The sequence below is a fragment of the Onychostruthus taczanowskii genome, unplaced genomic scaffold, assembly GCF_017590055.1.
Source record: "Onychostruthus taczanowskii isolate IOZ18803 unplaced genomic scaffold, ASM1759005v1 scaffold3, whole genome shotgun sequence".
NCBI classification, from domain to species: Eukaryota; Metazoa; Chordata; class Aves; order Passeriformes; family Passeridae; genus Onychostruthus; species Onychostruthus taczanowskii.
The window spans coordinates 17,996,497-18,011,687 of record NW_024500349.1 but is presented as its reverse complement, the minus strand read 5'-3'; the positions used below and the strand labels follow the sequence as shown (position 1 = coordinate 18,011,687).

Below are 15,191 nucleotides of genomic sequence, written 5' to 3'. Positions count from 1 at the left end.
AGACACATAAATGATCCTGGTTGCAAGATTCCTTTTTTGTTCCTTGGGAACCAACCAGAACATCAACAGTGTCTGGTTCTTATGACTCAGCATTTAGTTCTATTAATTGGCAATTAATCCCACAGACTTCTGTAAAGTCTGAAAACTTTTAAGAAGGGATTGACTTCCTAGGATCATTACTAATTTCCTGAGTCTAGTTCCAGAAAGGAAGGTTTCAGATTATATTTGAGATCAAGTTGCCTGAATATTCTACTAAGCATTTTTTGAACTTGCATGTGTGTTGGTAATAGAGTTTATGTCTAGTTTGTGTCAGTCATCTTTCTGTGTTTAATTCTGGCATAGTTGGAATCAGTGTATCTGTCCAAGGGCTGTTGCAGGGATGTATTAGTCAGAGTCCCTTGGGATGTTCATTCCTTGTGTGCTGGCAGGACTCATTTGAGTGTGCTGCAAAGCCCACATCTCTGTGCGATGTGCAGCCTTTGAGTTGATGTTCTGAGCCTGCCACATAGTGATCTGTCTCCCCCAAGGTCTTCAGAACTTGTTAGGTGATAAAATGAGCAGGCAAATCCCTCATAATAAAGGGCCCTGGTAGAAGTGGTGGTCTCCTGAAAACTCATTCTGCAATGTTCCAATTGAACATAGGGGAAACAAAAATTACAGGACTGCCTCCAAAAGTAAACTTGGTATTTGCTCAGGCATCCATCCATCAGGCTTCTTTAGATAAATTGTAGAATATTACAATCTAAACCAAAGCAGGTGAATAAACTAATTCATTAAGTTAAGTGAAACAAGTCTTCCCTCTGAACAATTGTGGTAATTGTGATACTTAGTGTCTCTAAAAATGACTGAAAATTTTATTAATTGCATCAGGATCTGCATAATAGCACATCCTCCTCCTAGCTGGAGCTTATGTGATTTCTCATCCTTTGCAAACTATTCTTAAGGGTCTTAATTTTTCCCTGTATTTCATAAGGGTAATATTCTATTTTTTTGCTACAATCCAGCATCTCCACTAGTCAATTCAAGATGAAATATCTAGGTTTCCTCCTGTAGAAGTATGTTTCTGTACCATCTATCAACACAGATCTCTAATTTAGTTGTCACTGTGATTATTAATCACCACCATCACGTTCCACGAAGTATAGATAAAGATAAGAATTTTGGGGTGGATGTAGCATTCTCATGCAAAGAACTGTGTTAGATCTCATCCCTGAACTACAGCCTATACTTAAAAAATAAATACAAATTTTAAAAATGCAGTTTGGGTAGTCTTATTTAGCCCCTGTTTTGGCTTCTAATTAGACTGCTAATTAGATGCTTGTAATTGGACTTCTAATTTGAGACAATGAGCAGGTTTTTAGTAACTGGGAATAATCCCTGTCAATACCTGCTCAGGGAAGAAGCAGCTACAGCTGAAGGAAACGAACATTCTGGAGTTGTGCATCTGGGTGCTGTGAGTGCAAATCTGACTCTGCTGGGCTTTCATATCCATGAACCAATATTATGGCTGAATCTGTTCTGCTGGGATTTTTATTGGGTGGGGAAGGATGCTAGGGTGCACTGGGATTAAAAGCTCTTAAAAAACCCCAAACCTTCAAATCACACATTTGGGTCAGATGTTCAAAAAATAGCACGTTTTGAAAACAGTTTGCACCCAGTTGCTGTAAGAAGCATAAAGATTTGTCACAGATTCCCAGTTTTTGAGAAATATTTTAGCACTCTTTATGCATTGATTTACCAGCATGCAAAGTATCATTACTTGGAGAGGCTGTTGTTAGGAGTGATTGATACATCTTGAGTACAATGTTGTGCTCATTACCATTTGTAAGCATTCTCTGTAAGTCTAACTTAATATTTCAAATGGTTAAAAAGAGAGAAATAATACAGTAAAAAAGTATGCTTCCTAATTTTGAAAAATATATGTGATTTTACTGCAAGACCATTTGATTCTTTTCCAGGATGATGAGAATTTGCATTTCCTTGACTCCTGTCCATTTTTTACAGCTTTTCATAAGAACCCATTCTGCCAGAGTTGAACAATCTTTAGGAAGGTTATTTGATGGTGTGTAGTACTTTCAGAGAGGCCCAGGGCTGGAATATTAAAGGCATTCTCTATATACCATTAATATTCCAACACTGCATTTGGCAACATTTTGATTCTGAAGAGAGTGCATGAGTTCAAGGTCAGAGAGATTGACTTGTGCTGTTCATTATAACCAATTATTGTGTGACAAATGAGTTTGAGATCAGGCTTAAAATTCTGTGAGAAAAATCAATAGTTCTAATCAGGGCCTTTCAGGTCATTTACCACCCTACCTTTTGTTACTTTGTCAGAAAAGAGCAAGATAAAACCTGTGTGACAGTGGGTTGCCTCTGTATTGTTACCTTCTATTTGAAACATATTTTGATATCTTGAATTATATTAATAGTTTAATTGGTTTTGGAAACTTTTAAATTAATTCCAATTTGTCAAACTTTTTTTATTATTTTTTTTTTTTTTAGTATTCTAATCAGATTTCTCAAGTGGTATTAAAGCTTTTCTGTCTAGGAAGTAGTATATCTAAGTCCTAAACCAGATCTGAGCTGTTTGTCTGTAATGAATAGCAAATAAATCTTAGCAGCAGATACACTCCACTAATAGCCTTGCTTTGCTATCAGGAAAAATTTAAAAAGCTCTACATCTGAAACAATTTCATGTTGTTTTGACCAAGCTGGGCATCTGTTTAGAATGTTATAAATTCATTTGGTTTTTCCTTTGTTAGTACCCAGAGGAAGATGAAGAAACTCGGTTGTACCGTTTGAAGATAGAAGAGCAGAAGCGCCTGAGAGAGGAGATCCTGAAGCAGAAGGAGCTGAGACGGCAGCAGCAGGCTGGGGCCAGGAAGAGAGAGCTGCTGGAGAGACTTGCCCAGCAGCAGCAGCAGCAGCCTTGCTCCCAGCAGTCCTACGTGCAGCACGAGGAGGATTCCTCCGAGTTCCCCACCAACGGCAGCCCCTACATCCCCCACTCCGGCTTGCAGACCAGGCACAACGTGAAAAGCAGACTCCTTGTTAGAAAGCAAGACGCGGTAGTTGCAAACGTCCACCCCAAACCCACAGATTTCCCCCAGGGCGCAGGGGACGGGCAGTACCAAGGACAGCAGATGAAGCAGCCAGTGAAGCAGCTGAGGCAAACTAGAACAATTCCTGCGAGCCAGCCTCAGGCAGCCCAGAAAGTGTTACAGAGCAAAGCTGCCACAGCGGCGCTGCCCACGGCGCAGGCGGCGCGAGTGGCCTCGGTGCCCGCCAGGCCCCAGGAGCAGAAGCCCGGGGTGAAAAGGACTGTGATGCAGCGGACAAACAGTGCTAGTGATGGGCCCCATGGCGGCAGCAAAGTCAGGGTGATTAAGTTGTCAGGAGGGGTAAGTGTACAAGGCTCATCTCATCTCTGTGTCTCCTCGTGGTTTGTTTCTGTGTGTTTGATTCTGTGTAATCCCGAAATAAAACATGGGCCTGAGCTGGTGAGGGAAGTAACAGGTTTAGCATACCTAATAGTCTATAGAATATATTTTCAGAACTGTAATTTATTAGCAGTTATTAAACAATTAGTGTTTCCTGTAATGCTTTGCTGCCAGGCAGTTACCAATGAAATCATATTGAAATACTCCTTTCTTTTAAGTTGTAACTTGGAGTCTGAAATATGAAAGACTGCTCAGATGAGGTCCTTTTGGTTAAGGTTGATAAGTCTGATAATTGCTCAGAGAAGAGAATTTAGGTGACTGTATTTAATTAAGGTTTGGTTAAAAAGGACCTGCTTATTTGTTAAGTGAGGCCTCGTAATTAGTTGCGTGCAGTTGTTGGTCTGAGTACGGTTCCTACTCAGTGGAAGATGGTTTTTATTTTGTTAGGAAGCATGTTATGAAACTAATTAAAGCAGTGTGTTGCAGGGGGATGTTTTCTGTTACAGGTTGGGTTTAAAACGTTACCATTTCACTTCTGCATCTAAATGAGATTTCCTTATCTCTTGATGAGGAGTCTTTTATCTGCAGTGTGTCCCTTGAGCACTGGTGTGGAGGACTCGCAGTGATGGTCTTGAGAACAGTGTGCCTATTTAAAATCTGGCGTTTTGGTGAGAAAGTCTCTCGACCAAATTTCTTCTGTCTTAATGAAAAGACAAGTTAATTTGTTAGGGTTCTAAAGAGAAAAAGATGAGGGGACATAGGGATCATTTTGTCTGTGTTTGAAGTCTGTCCTTGGGTTTATGCTGAGGAGGAAAGAATGATGTGATGTAGCAGCACATTGGAGGTGTTTTTCTGGAAGAACGCTTTTAAATTATTTGGAGAATTTCATAGGGGAAACAAAACTCTGTGTAACAGGGACTGAACAAGGCCTTGGAGGCGAGGTTTTACTCTGTAGAAATGGGGAGGAAGTTGAAATGACAAAGTCTTTACTTTTTATGAATGTTTTTCTACAGTTCATAAAACTTAATTGCACTCAGAGTTGTGAATTGCATAATGACTGTATGGTCTTTCCAAATATTAACATACAGGTCATTATTTACTGTAGAGACATCCTGCACATCAGGTTGTTGTCAGTTTTAATTCCTCAGACATAGTAACTTAAGTACAGAATAATAAAGTACAGGAAACTGAAAGAAATTAATTCTGTTGAGCTAAAAATATTTATATATAAGTATGTCTGCAGGAATCCCAGTGGCCTGCAAGAGGTATGACAGGTTTGTGATTCATGCATAATTGAATAAAGCAGTCATGCACAACTTCTTTTATTATGTGATGAAACAAAACATTGCCAGTCACAACTGTATACAGCTCCTCGTAACAAATAGTTATCAGTGCCCCCAGCAGCATTCACAATGAAATTGTTTTTATCACGTGCTCTATTTCAGAAGACCATTAATGATTTGTTTCAGATAAGTGTCATGGTAAGCAAGAACAATTAGCTTAATTAAATGCATGTGTAACTCCTCTTTAATTGTGTACAGAAGCAGATTTACTCTGTCCTGGTTACTGAAGTTTTAGCAAGGTGAAGCAGGTTCTTCACATGTAGCTTTGTCACTGTTTTCATGTTGCCATGGACTTCTTAAGTTTCCTTCCAGCTGTGGGAGAGTGAAAGCAAGCATTGCAGTTAGCTGTTAACACTGATCAAGATAGTTGATTAATTTTTAATCAGTTATTGACAAGCTGAATCTGTGACTTTATTTCTTTGACCACACAAGGAAAAAAATATGAATTGAGCAGCAGTGCAGACAATCATTTAGTCAGTTTTTGACAGGATTTAAAAGAAAAGTTAGAAGGTGCTTGGGCTACAAATACTACCACGATTGGAGATCATACTTAGTTTCCACTGCTTTAGTCCTGCCACATGCTTAATATATTTTCACGACTTTTGCCTGAGCACTAAATATAAAGCAAAAGCCAAATCTCATTTTTCCTAGCCATTCATTCTCCTTAGCATGTAATAGTGCTTCCTCTTACTCCCTGCCTTTGGCCAGAGGGTTGCTGGTATCTCTTATGTGTCTGCACTGGCTCTATCCTGCAGCTGGGCATCCCTGGCCTTGCTCTCTATGCAATTCCTTGTGCTCGTCTCCTTTCCTGGGCTCTTTTGTGCAGAGATCTTTTGAATGCATTTGTACAAGTGAGATGGCTTGTGATCAGACAGAATGCCAGGTCCCCTTTGGAAGCTTCCTGGGTTCAAGTGAAGACCTGGCAAGTCTCTCCTGTTGCAGAGCACCACTGGGGTACAGCCCAGAGCTGTACTCACTCTCTCTAGACCAAGCTGGCCTAAACCAGAACCTGGTAGCAAGGACTGTTATCAATTCAGGAGGGCCATTTGTAGAAACAATATTCAGTGGTTTGGTGTTGCTGCTGATGTTGTTTTTGTAACATATAAGCAGTGTGGTGTGGTGCTGAGAACTGTGGAGTACAGACATTGTCAGAAGAGAATGGCTTCTTTTCCTGAGGGCAGTGTCTTTACCAAGCTGAGCTTTTGTCTGTTTGTGTTGCTGGGCACAGCAGTGCTACTGAAGATCTCTGACCTGCAGGTAGAAATATCCCTTGGGTCCTTAAAAAACAAAATGGTTTTTCATCTGTTTCCACAGTATTCTTTTGTGAGAAGGTTTTACTTTTGGAATTTTAAGAATTACCATGTAAATTCCAACAATATTTTAACTTGTTCAGTTTTCCTGATACATAAGATGCCTTAATTTATGACTTACTGTTCTTCAGGAAAATGAAAGTAGAAAATGATTCAGCATTTCCGGTATGTCAGACTAAGTCTGTGTATCAAGGTGACACATTAGGTACTGTCAGTAATGATTTTGTCTGTTGATGCTTTTTTATTTTTTAAATAAATCCCACCCTTCACCTCCACCCCCCCCAATACTTTGCCCATCCCTTTCTAATATACATGTAATTTATGCAAGAATGGCAGTAAAGTGAATAGTTTTCCATTTTAATTACTCCTTTAAATGTTGTGTTCCTGGAAAATTAGGCAGTGTTTAGCACATGGACTTGGAATTTTTTTGTTGCTGGTTTAGTTTTGGATTGGGTTTTTTTTTGGTGGGGGGAAGGGGGGGTGGGTTTAGCGATTTTGGGTTTTTTGTTGTTGCTTTGTTTTTGGTTTTGTTCTTGGTTTTAATTTTTCCAAGGAGGCCTAGATATTTTTCAGTGAATCAGTGTGCATTGTTTTTGTGGCATTTCCTCAGAGCTGTCCTTTTCAGATACAAGAGTTCAGTGTATTCATTGACTATTCATACCTGTAAATTTATCTAATAAAGCATCTGAGACTTGCCGGGCTTGCTGAGGACCCTGAAGTTAATCCTAAAGTTACTTGTAAGTATAAACTCAATGAGAGTGTAGGAAAGAAACACCCTAATAAATTACTTGAAAATGTGATCATAAAATTTTAGAAAATAAGTGTGAAAAGACTGTTGAGCTAATTTGTCTTGAAAGGGGACATGAACTCTGTAGTATTCCTGACAGATATGTCTAGCCTTTTTCTGAGATCTCATTGCTGCAGATTTCCCAGGTAGTCTATTCCAGTATCAGATATGTATATTTAGGATATTTTCTCAGTGACCAAATCACATTTTCTTGCTATAATTTTGAATTTCTGACTACTTGTATTATACTTGAAGAGAGATGGGGAAGAATTTCTCTCTCCTTTTAAAGATAACTGTTTCTGAGCTCTAATATCTTTCATTCTCTCTTGATGAGACATGTTTTCTAACACCTTGGCTGTTTGTGGTGCTCTTTGGGCTCTCTGTCATCAGTCTGTCTGTTAAGAGTTCTAGTACCAAATGTAATTGAATTGCTTAAGTCAATATATTCAGAGTTGTTTTAGTCCTGGAAGAACAGGTTTGTGCCAGCTATAACCTTAGATATCTAAAGATCGTATGAAATACATGCTGAATATGTTTTCTATTTAGTTGGAGGTTCTGTGGTAAATTACAATATCTTAAAATCTCTGTATTATTGTCATCTTATGTTGTTGGATGATTTCTCTCTTAGCCAGAAAATGTCCTGCCATGCTCAGAGAGCTGTGTGTCTGTCCCAAAGGCGTGAAAATGCTGGTTCTTATGCTGCACCAAGAACACACCAATCTTTGTCTCTGTGGAAGGCTGCACAATGAGGGGTTTTTTCATAAATACATATATGGATAAAAATACATAAAAATCTTGATGTTCCCTGTTGCATTACAAGCAGTATTTTATAAGTGATTCTAATTCCTGAAAACTTGAAATACTTCATATGAAAAGCTTGAAAGAAGAGCTGGCAAGTTCTTCTGTTTGAAAAACCTGTCACAAAAAAATGTCCTTGGATTGCAAAAACAAGATGGAAACGGAAGATAGACAACTTCGATCATATTCCAAGCAACTGGGAAGTGTGATATGGAGTTCTAAATATGGAAAAAATACTGATTGAGATGATTGTTGTTTGATAATGTAACCTTATCAACCAACTTTGCTTAATGTTTGTACTTGTTTCTACTTGCTTGTATGTGTTCAAGTTTAATTAAAAATATTTGACTTGAAAGCTCTTTAGCGCCTTTCATCTAAGTATGTCAGGAATTGCAAGCACTAAGAATTGTGGCATTTGTGTGGGAAGTTCATGAAGCCCTTTCCCCAGCCCTTGACAGAGGAACTCTTGCCCTAGACTGTCCTATAACTTTTTGAGAAACAGGAGAATGACTTTGGTGTTCATTTGTACCCCAGAGGCTGAAGGAGGCATGGGTAGTGCCCACCTAGGAGTGGGCTGGGGGAGCTGCAGGAGCCATGTGTGAGTGCCCAGGTACCGTGGCAAAATGAGCAAGACCTCTGAGGCAGCATTAATGTCAGTGCTGTTGAAGAAGGACTGACTGCCATAACCTGCAAGATTTCACTCTGGAAGTGTTTCACAAGTGGACATTAATTTCTTGGTTGTATGAAACTCTTGAAATGTTAACCTGCAAGATTTCACTCTGGAAGTGTTTCACAAGTGGACATTAATTTCTTGGTTGTATGAAACTGTTGAAATGTATCCAGAGGAGGCCACAAAGTTGGTAAGGGGACTGGAGCACCTCCTCTCTGTATGAAACTCTTGAAATGTGTCCAGAGGAGGCCACAAAGTTGGTAAGGGGACTGGAGCACCTCCCCTCTGAAGACAGGCTGAGAAAGTTTGGGCTGTTGTGCCTGGAGAAGAGAAGGCTCCAAGGAGACCTTACAGAACCTTCCTAAAGGGGCTACAAGAGAGCTGAAGAGGGACTTTTTACAAGGGCATGGAGTGGCAGGACAAGGGCAGTGACTTCACACTGAAGAAGGGTTGATTTATATTGGATATTAGGAAGAAGCTTTTTCCTGTGAGCGTGGTGAGGAACTGGAACAGGGTGCCCCGAGAAGCTGTGGATGCCCCATCCTAGAAGTGCTGAAGGCCAGATTGGACAGGGCTTAGAGCAGCCTGGTCCAGTGGAAGGTGTCCCTGCCCATGGCAGGAACATTTGAAAATGAGTAATAAACTCTGTCTTCCAAGACTTCCAGTGAGGATGATCCCTGTAGAGACAGAGTCTCTTATTTCATGCATTGGGGTCAGGAGGTGGGCTGTGCTGTACTCTTTAGGACATATTCAATTACTGGGAAAAGGAAATATGTGTGGGCACACTTAGAAAGTGAGAATTAAGATGACAGCCAAACCAGACACAGATAATGCATTTCATGGGCTTCTCATAAAATGTGTGAAAGGGGGAAAAGATATTTACCCAAAGTGAATATGACTTTGCTATGGATAACATGGATCTAAAGTGCAGTAAAGTATTTTCTATTATAGACTGCAGAACAGGTTTCTCCTTTTCCCCAGGAGAGTTTTAAATTGTATGTTGAAGAAGAGTGCAGCTTGCTCCTGAACACCCAGGAAGCAGAGCTTTGTTACTTGTCACTCTTGTTAAGTCTCAAAGGAGAGTTTCTCTGCCATGGTAAATGTTACAGTGCAGAATTCCTATCTGTGTTACAGAGATCTTGGTGTTACAGAGTATCTTGGAGCCCAGTTTCCTGATAAAGATAGCTGTGACGCCACTAAAGTCAGATTTCATATGAAAATGCAGTCTCTTAACTTGGAAGGCAAGCTTGCAGAGTTGTAGAGTTTAATATTTTGAGAAGTCACATCCCTCTGTTGAGAAGCTGGACCATTTGGAACAGGCCTTCAGGGCAGAGATTTGGCTCTTTGAGTCAGGAGCATTTGGGGTGGGAGGGAGTGGGGGCTTATTAAATCTTTATTAAGACTTACCAGGAGCTTCAGGGAGGACAGAAGAGGGATTTGACTTGCCAGTAGTTTCAAGCTTCAAGGAACATGAACTGCAAAGGCCAGACATGGCACAAGAAGGGCAGTCCCAGTTGTACAGGTCTCTGATTTCCAGTACTGGCTTTCTGTGCCATAGCTGGTGTCCAGCTGGGAAGTGCTCCTCTTGGAGCTTTGGGCCATCACAAGCTTTGTCTTGCTGATATTTTCCAGCTGGAGCTTTTTCTCTTGGTCTCTCGATGCCTGTCCAGTCTTTGCTAAAATTCCCTGTACAAAAACCTCTCAGACTCGCAGCTGAAAAGTGAACCAGGAAACTTTGCTTAAAACATTGTTTATCTACGTTATAGACATACAGACAACACATAAAAATGGAGGTATTTCTGAGAGTATGTCATTCAGAAACTTGATTTTGCTGTAGGTTTGATATACAATTTTTATTATTTTTTTCATAATAAGCAGGTGGGTGCTTTAACTAAAAACCATGTAGTTGTGATTCAACACTGATTCAACATGATTCAAGCTGTGCTTTTGTCACTCCCAGTGAAACTCCATTAAGCATGGGTATGGCTGGGACTCTTTGGCCAGTCCTTCTCCCTGCCTTTGTTCTCCTTTCAGGTGGATGAGGAACTACTTCAGTTAAGAATTGTGTTAGTACATGGGATTAAATGGAATTAGCTGCTTTTTCTGCAAGATGTTTTCTTCTTCCTGTCCTGGCTTTTCATACACCATTAGGCACAGAAGATGCTCATCACATCATGGCTCACTGAAGCAGTGTAGCAGTGTCTTTTTATCACAGGAAGGGACCTATTTCTGCATTATATTTATTTATTGCTTAGTCTGGGTGCTCTTGCTTGGGTCAAGTTCGGCCTATACAAAAATTTTAGGCTGAGAAAAATAACTGAATCACTGACCAGCATCAGAAGTGTCTTTTTTCTCTGGTGTGAACTGGGAATGATTTGGCTCTTTCATCACTTTTGTAGTCTGATGTAGCTTATTGCTGTGTGTACTTTGAGTCAAAAATAGCCCATTAATATGTCTTAAACCAGTTGTTAATGATAAGTTGTCTATTGATAGAGTGGCATTTTCTAGCCTGGTGGGAGAGCAGTTTTCTCAACTACTGCTATTCTTAAAAAAAAAACCAAAAAAACAAAAACCTTTTAAAGGTCCTAGAATGCCTGGGAAAAAAAAAATGTCTCCAGGTGTTTCTCATTGGCATTTGACAGATTGAAAACAGATCGTCAACTGTTCAGAAACAGTGCTTGGTCATGTCACTGGGTTGTGGGATATTTGGCAAGTGATTAGGCTTCCTATTCCCAGGTCCCCAGTCTGTCAGCCAGCTGTATCAAAGTGGTAAAGCATTTGGAGCACCAGTCAAAGAGAAATAGTTCATTATTAGGGGTTTGCTTCTAATATGTGTTCCTGATAATTATAGTAAAAAAATACTTGTATATATTAGATGAAAGTCACTGTTGTTCTGTGTAGTTTTTACTTTACATTTCTTTCTCTTTGTTATCTGGGAATCACAGCTGTCTTTAGAGATGTCTGTTTTACTATAGTTAGTTGCAATATCAGTAAAATACATGTTTACCTATGCAAACCTCTATAGCTCAGGAATAGTCATTTCTCTTCTCCTGAAAGTAAAGATGAATTTAATAACCAAAAGGATGTTTTCCTCTCCCAGCTACTGTGATACTTTAAAGGTACTAATTTCTAGAAGTGTTGACTTAAACTGGTAACAGATGAGGGGTTTCTCCTTTCTTACAAGAAATCAATCACAGTACAGTTTTGGACTGAGATTTCCCTACAAGATTTAAGTCTTCATCGTGCTACAGAGAATTGGAGTTGTAATGCATCTCAGAAAAGCTGACAACATTTTGCTTCTCTGTTATTTTTACACAAATCAACCCGAGTTTATTTATTCCCTTATCCAGCATGCGCATCCCTTTGCTATTGGACAATTTTGAATTAGCTTTACAAAGATTACACGGATAGACCCAGCATTGTGGTGGTTAATAGAAACCTGTGCAGTGAGGTCTGTGGGCTGCAAGATCACTAACAGTGCCAATGACAGTGAAGTATGGCCTTATCGAAAGGAGAATTCATAAGAGGCTGCCCTGGGACACTGCACCACTGTCCTTCTGTGTATGCTGACAATGTTATCTGTCCTCTCAGTACGGAGTATCAAATGTCTGTCACGAGTACAGAAATTAATTTAATGTCACCTGAAGACATGCAATTAATCTTTTAGAGGTTTTCATAATACCTTTACAGAAAGAGTTGCCAGTTTGGCGGATTTGGATTTTGGGGTTTAGCAGAAGATAAGGAAAATTAATTTTTCATCAGGGTTAATACAAGCTAGCAGGGCCACAAAGGCTGAGAAAAATGGTTTGGGAATTTGTCAAGTGTTGTCACTCTAGAATAATGCTGCTTAACGTCTGATAGGTGTAATCAAGAGTTGAGATTTCTATAGAGGGGGATTAATCAATTTGCTCACTACAGAATGCAAGTTGGTGATACCATTCCTTCATGGGGTTTAAGAATGAAAATAAGATTTGATCTGTCAAATTGCAAGCAGCTCTGACAGTATCAATAGGCATTTTTATCAGTACATTTTAAAGCATTTGTTATAAATAAATTTGTCCTGCTAATGTTGGTGGCAAATAAACTTCATCTTCATAAAACTGTCATAATGGTTATGACAGAGGCTCCAGCTTGCTAAATTCAAGCAGTCCTTCATAGAATTCTGCTTTTAGAATTTGTGATCTCATATTTGACAGAATTCTTTCTAAGTTGCTCAAAACCAACACTTGACTATATACAGATCTGTATAGTGAGAGGCTGATGAAAAACAGCCTTGATAGGTATCAGTGAATAGGTTCTAAAAGTCATGGCCATTGAATGGCATCAGTTCTTTTTGTTAGTCTAGTTTCAGGTCAAACTGCAGCTTCTTCCAGAGCAGATGTTTGAAAAACATTCACCATGTAAATCAAATCCTTTTACCTCAATCTTTTCACCTTTATTTATATACACTCAGTATTTGAAATTAACTTGTTTTGGCGCTGCTCACAATCTCTCAGTGCTTGAAATTTGAAAGATGCTTTTTATCCTTTCCCCTGATCAGAACACCTACAACTTTAAAAAGGCATTTTCATTACTCTAGCTTTAACTGAACAATAGAAAAGTTTCTTTTTCATTTAAGAGAACTCTTTCCTGGCCAGATCATAGGAAGGCAGACCCTTTGTAAAACTTCAAGATTTGGAGCTCGAAACTCTGGATGATTTATAATCTAGAAATTAAGGAGTAGACAATAAGAGGAAAACATTCTTCTGTCATTGATTTGCAGACAAAGGATGAAAAATAATTTTCTGCTCAGGACTTTAGAGGAAATTTGCAGTATAAAATCAGAACTTGTATCAATCAGTCCCAGGTCTCTGTGGTCGACTGAGGCTTTGTATCTGGGGTCAGCATTTTGTATATCAAATTGTGTGAGGCAGGCCATGATGATGAATAGATGCATCTCTGAAAAATTTAGTGCAGCCCTGTACATTGTGAAATACTCTAAGGAAGAACATGTATTTTGACATGAGAAGGCTTAAAACTTTAATTCCTCCCTCTCTTGCTGCATATTTAAATCTGGGAAGGCAGCGATGTAAGTTGATGAAAAATAACAATGTAGAAATTGTCTTCAGGAAAAGCAAAATTTGATTTGAGCTAGACCTGAGACATTTTAAGTAGAAGAAATGTTAGCAATTTAGCTTCTGTGATTTAGATGTCGTTTGGGGGTAGCTACTATAGTACAGCTTTAGTGGACTTAGCTGCTTGCCTGTAATTTGCTGTGTGTTTTTGGTGCCAGCTCGTGAGGGAACAGCAGGAGTCAGAATATGTACAGTCATCTTTACAGCTGTATGTCCTTTCCTCCAAAATGTCAGTGTACTCCTGTGAGCATGTGACCTGTCAATAATGTCCTGAGGTTTTGTAGCTTTTAAGTCCAGAATGTAAAAAGCTCTTTGCAAGTGTTTTGCTTGACTTGGTTCTTCACCTGTGAGCATGTGACCTGTCAATAATGTCCTGAGGTTTTGTAGCTTTAAGTCCAGAAAAAGCTCTTTGCAGGTGTTTTGCTTGACTTGGTTCTTCGTTGTTGTACCTGGAAAAGCCACTTGTTGTTGTGTTGCCTAGAAGTTTGAAGAATGGTGGTGGTGGTGAGAGTAATTCTCTACTACATGGTACAGGTTGTTCATTTTGGCTTGGACAGTGTTTGTCCTTGCCCTGTCATGGCTTTAACCAGTGAAAAAGGAATTATTGCTGCAATTCTTCGTCTGGATCATTTTGCTTGTTGGCACATGTCACTTAGCAGTCACGTTTGGTTTTTATTTCTTAAGAAAACCACCGGGTTTTTATCTTCACTTGAAGCCAGACTGCCTGTAACAGGAATTAATGTCTTGCTGACTTGCTCATCTCTGTTGGGCCTGGAGCACCATGTCTGACTCACAGACCTCTCTGGAGAAGCAGTGCTGCAGTTTTGTCTCTGCTTCCCCTCAAAACCAGTCATCTCAAAACCAGTAAATGTTCAGAGCAGTAATGTAAAAAAGGGATTGGTTGATTCAGTTGCCTTTCCTTTCATTCATTTTGCAGGAACAAGCAAAACTTGTTCCATCGCCTGTCTTTATTGTTTTCTGTAGGTTTTCTTATTTCTGAAATGGATCAGTTCATTAAAGAGTCCAGAGCTTTCCACTTTTTCAGACTCACAGAAGCATCTTGGTAGCAGCAAAGACCAATGGTGGCATTTGAGACCCCAGCAGGGAACAAACCCCATCAGAATTTTCATCAGTGCAAACCATTGTGGTGTGCTAATGCCTTTGACTCTGTTACAGTTCCCTGTTCAGTTTATACAGTTTTATTTGGTGATAATTGAGCTTGGTAGTTAAATATTGGGTGGTTGTTGGCCATCTTAGACTTTCATGTGAAATGATTGTTTGCTTTTGAAGTTTCAGTAATGAGCATGTTGGATGTGTTTTGTACCTGAGGGCTTTGCTCTCAGATGCTCTTCCGATGTGCTGGGATCGTTTTTTGGTTTGGAAAGAAGTGGTTGCAAATATTTATGGTTCTCACAGCAGGCATTTAGCAGAGATTAGATTTTAACTCCCAGTTATTGCATTTAAATTCCTTCTGGAATTTTTTTGTTCCTTTTGGTTTCATCATCTTCCAGCTGCTGTAGGGTTGAATAAAAGAAATTATCTGATCAAGGCATAGAGCTTATGGTGATGTTGATATCAGAACTAATATTAAAACAAGGATTTAATGCTGGTAAGGTTTTGTACACATGTTTGGGTTTTTCAGGAGTGCTCTTGCTTTTATATTTTTGAGTACAAATTGAAGAGAAACTGAAGGGAAAGCTTTGTAATTTCTCACTAATTGCTGCTCTCA

General features: G+C 39.4%; 1 protein-coding gene across 1 annotated transcript in view; it reads left to right on the top strand.

Annotated features, from left to right (window-relative positions):
• Positions 1-15,191, top strand: part of RBM33 (RNA binding motif protein 33) — a 150,478-nt gene that overhangs the window by 113,460 nt on the left and 21,827 nt on the right. The window contains exon 17 of the mRNA XM_041408407.1: positions 2,763-3,401. Within this exon, the coding sequence (XP_041264341.1) occupies positions 2,763-3,401 (639 nt within the window). The remainder of the gene's footprint in view (positions 1-2,762; positions 3,402-15,191) is intronic.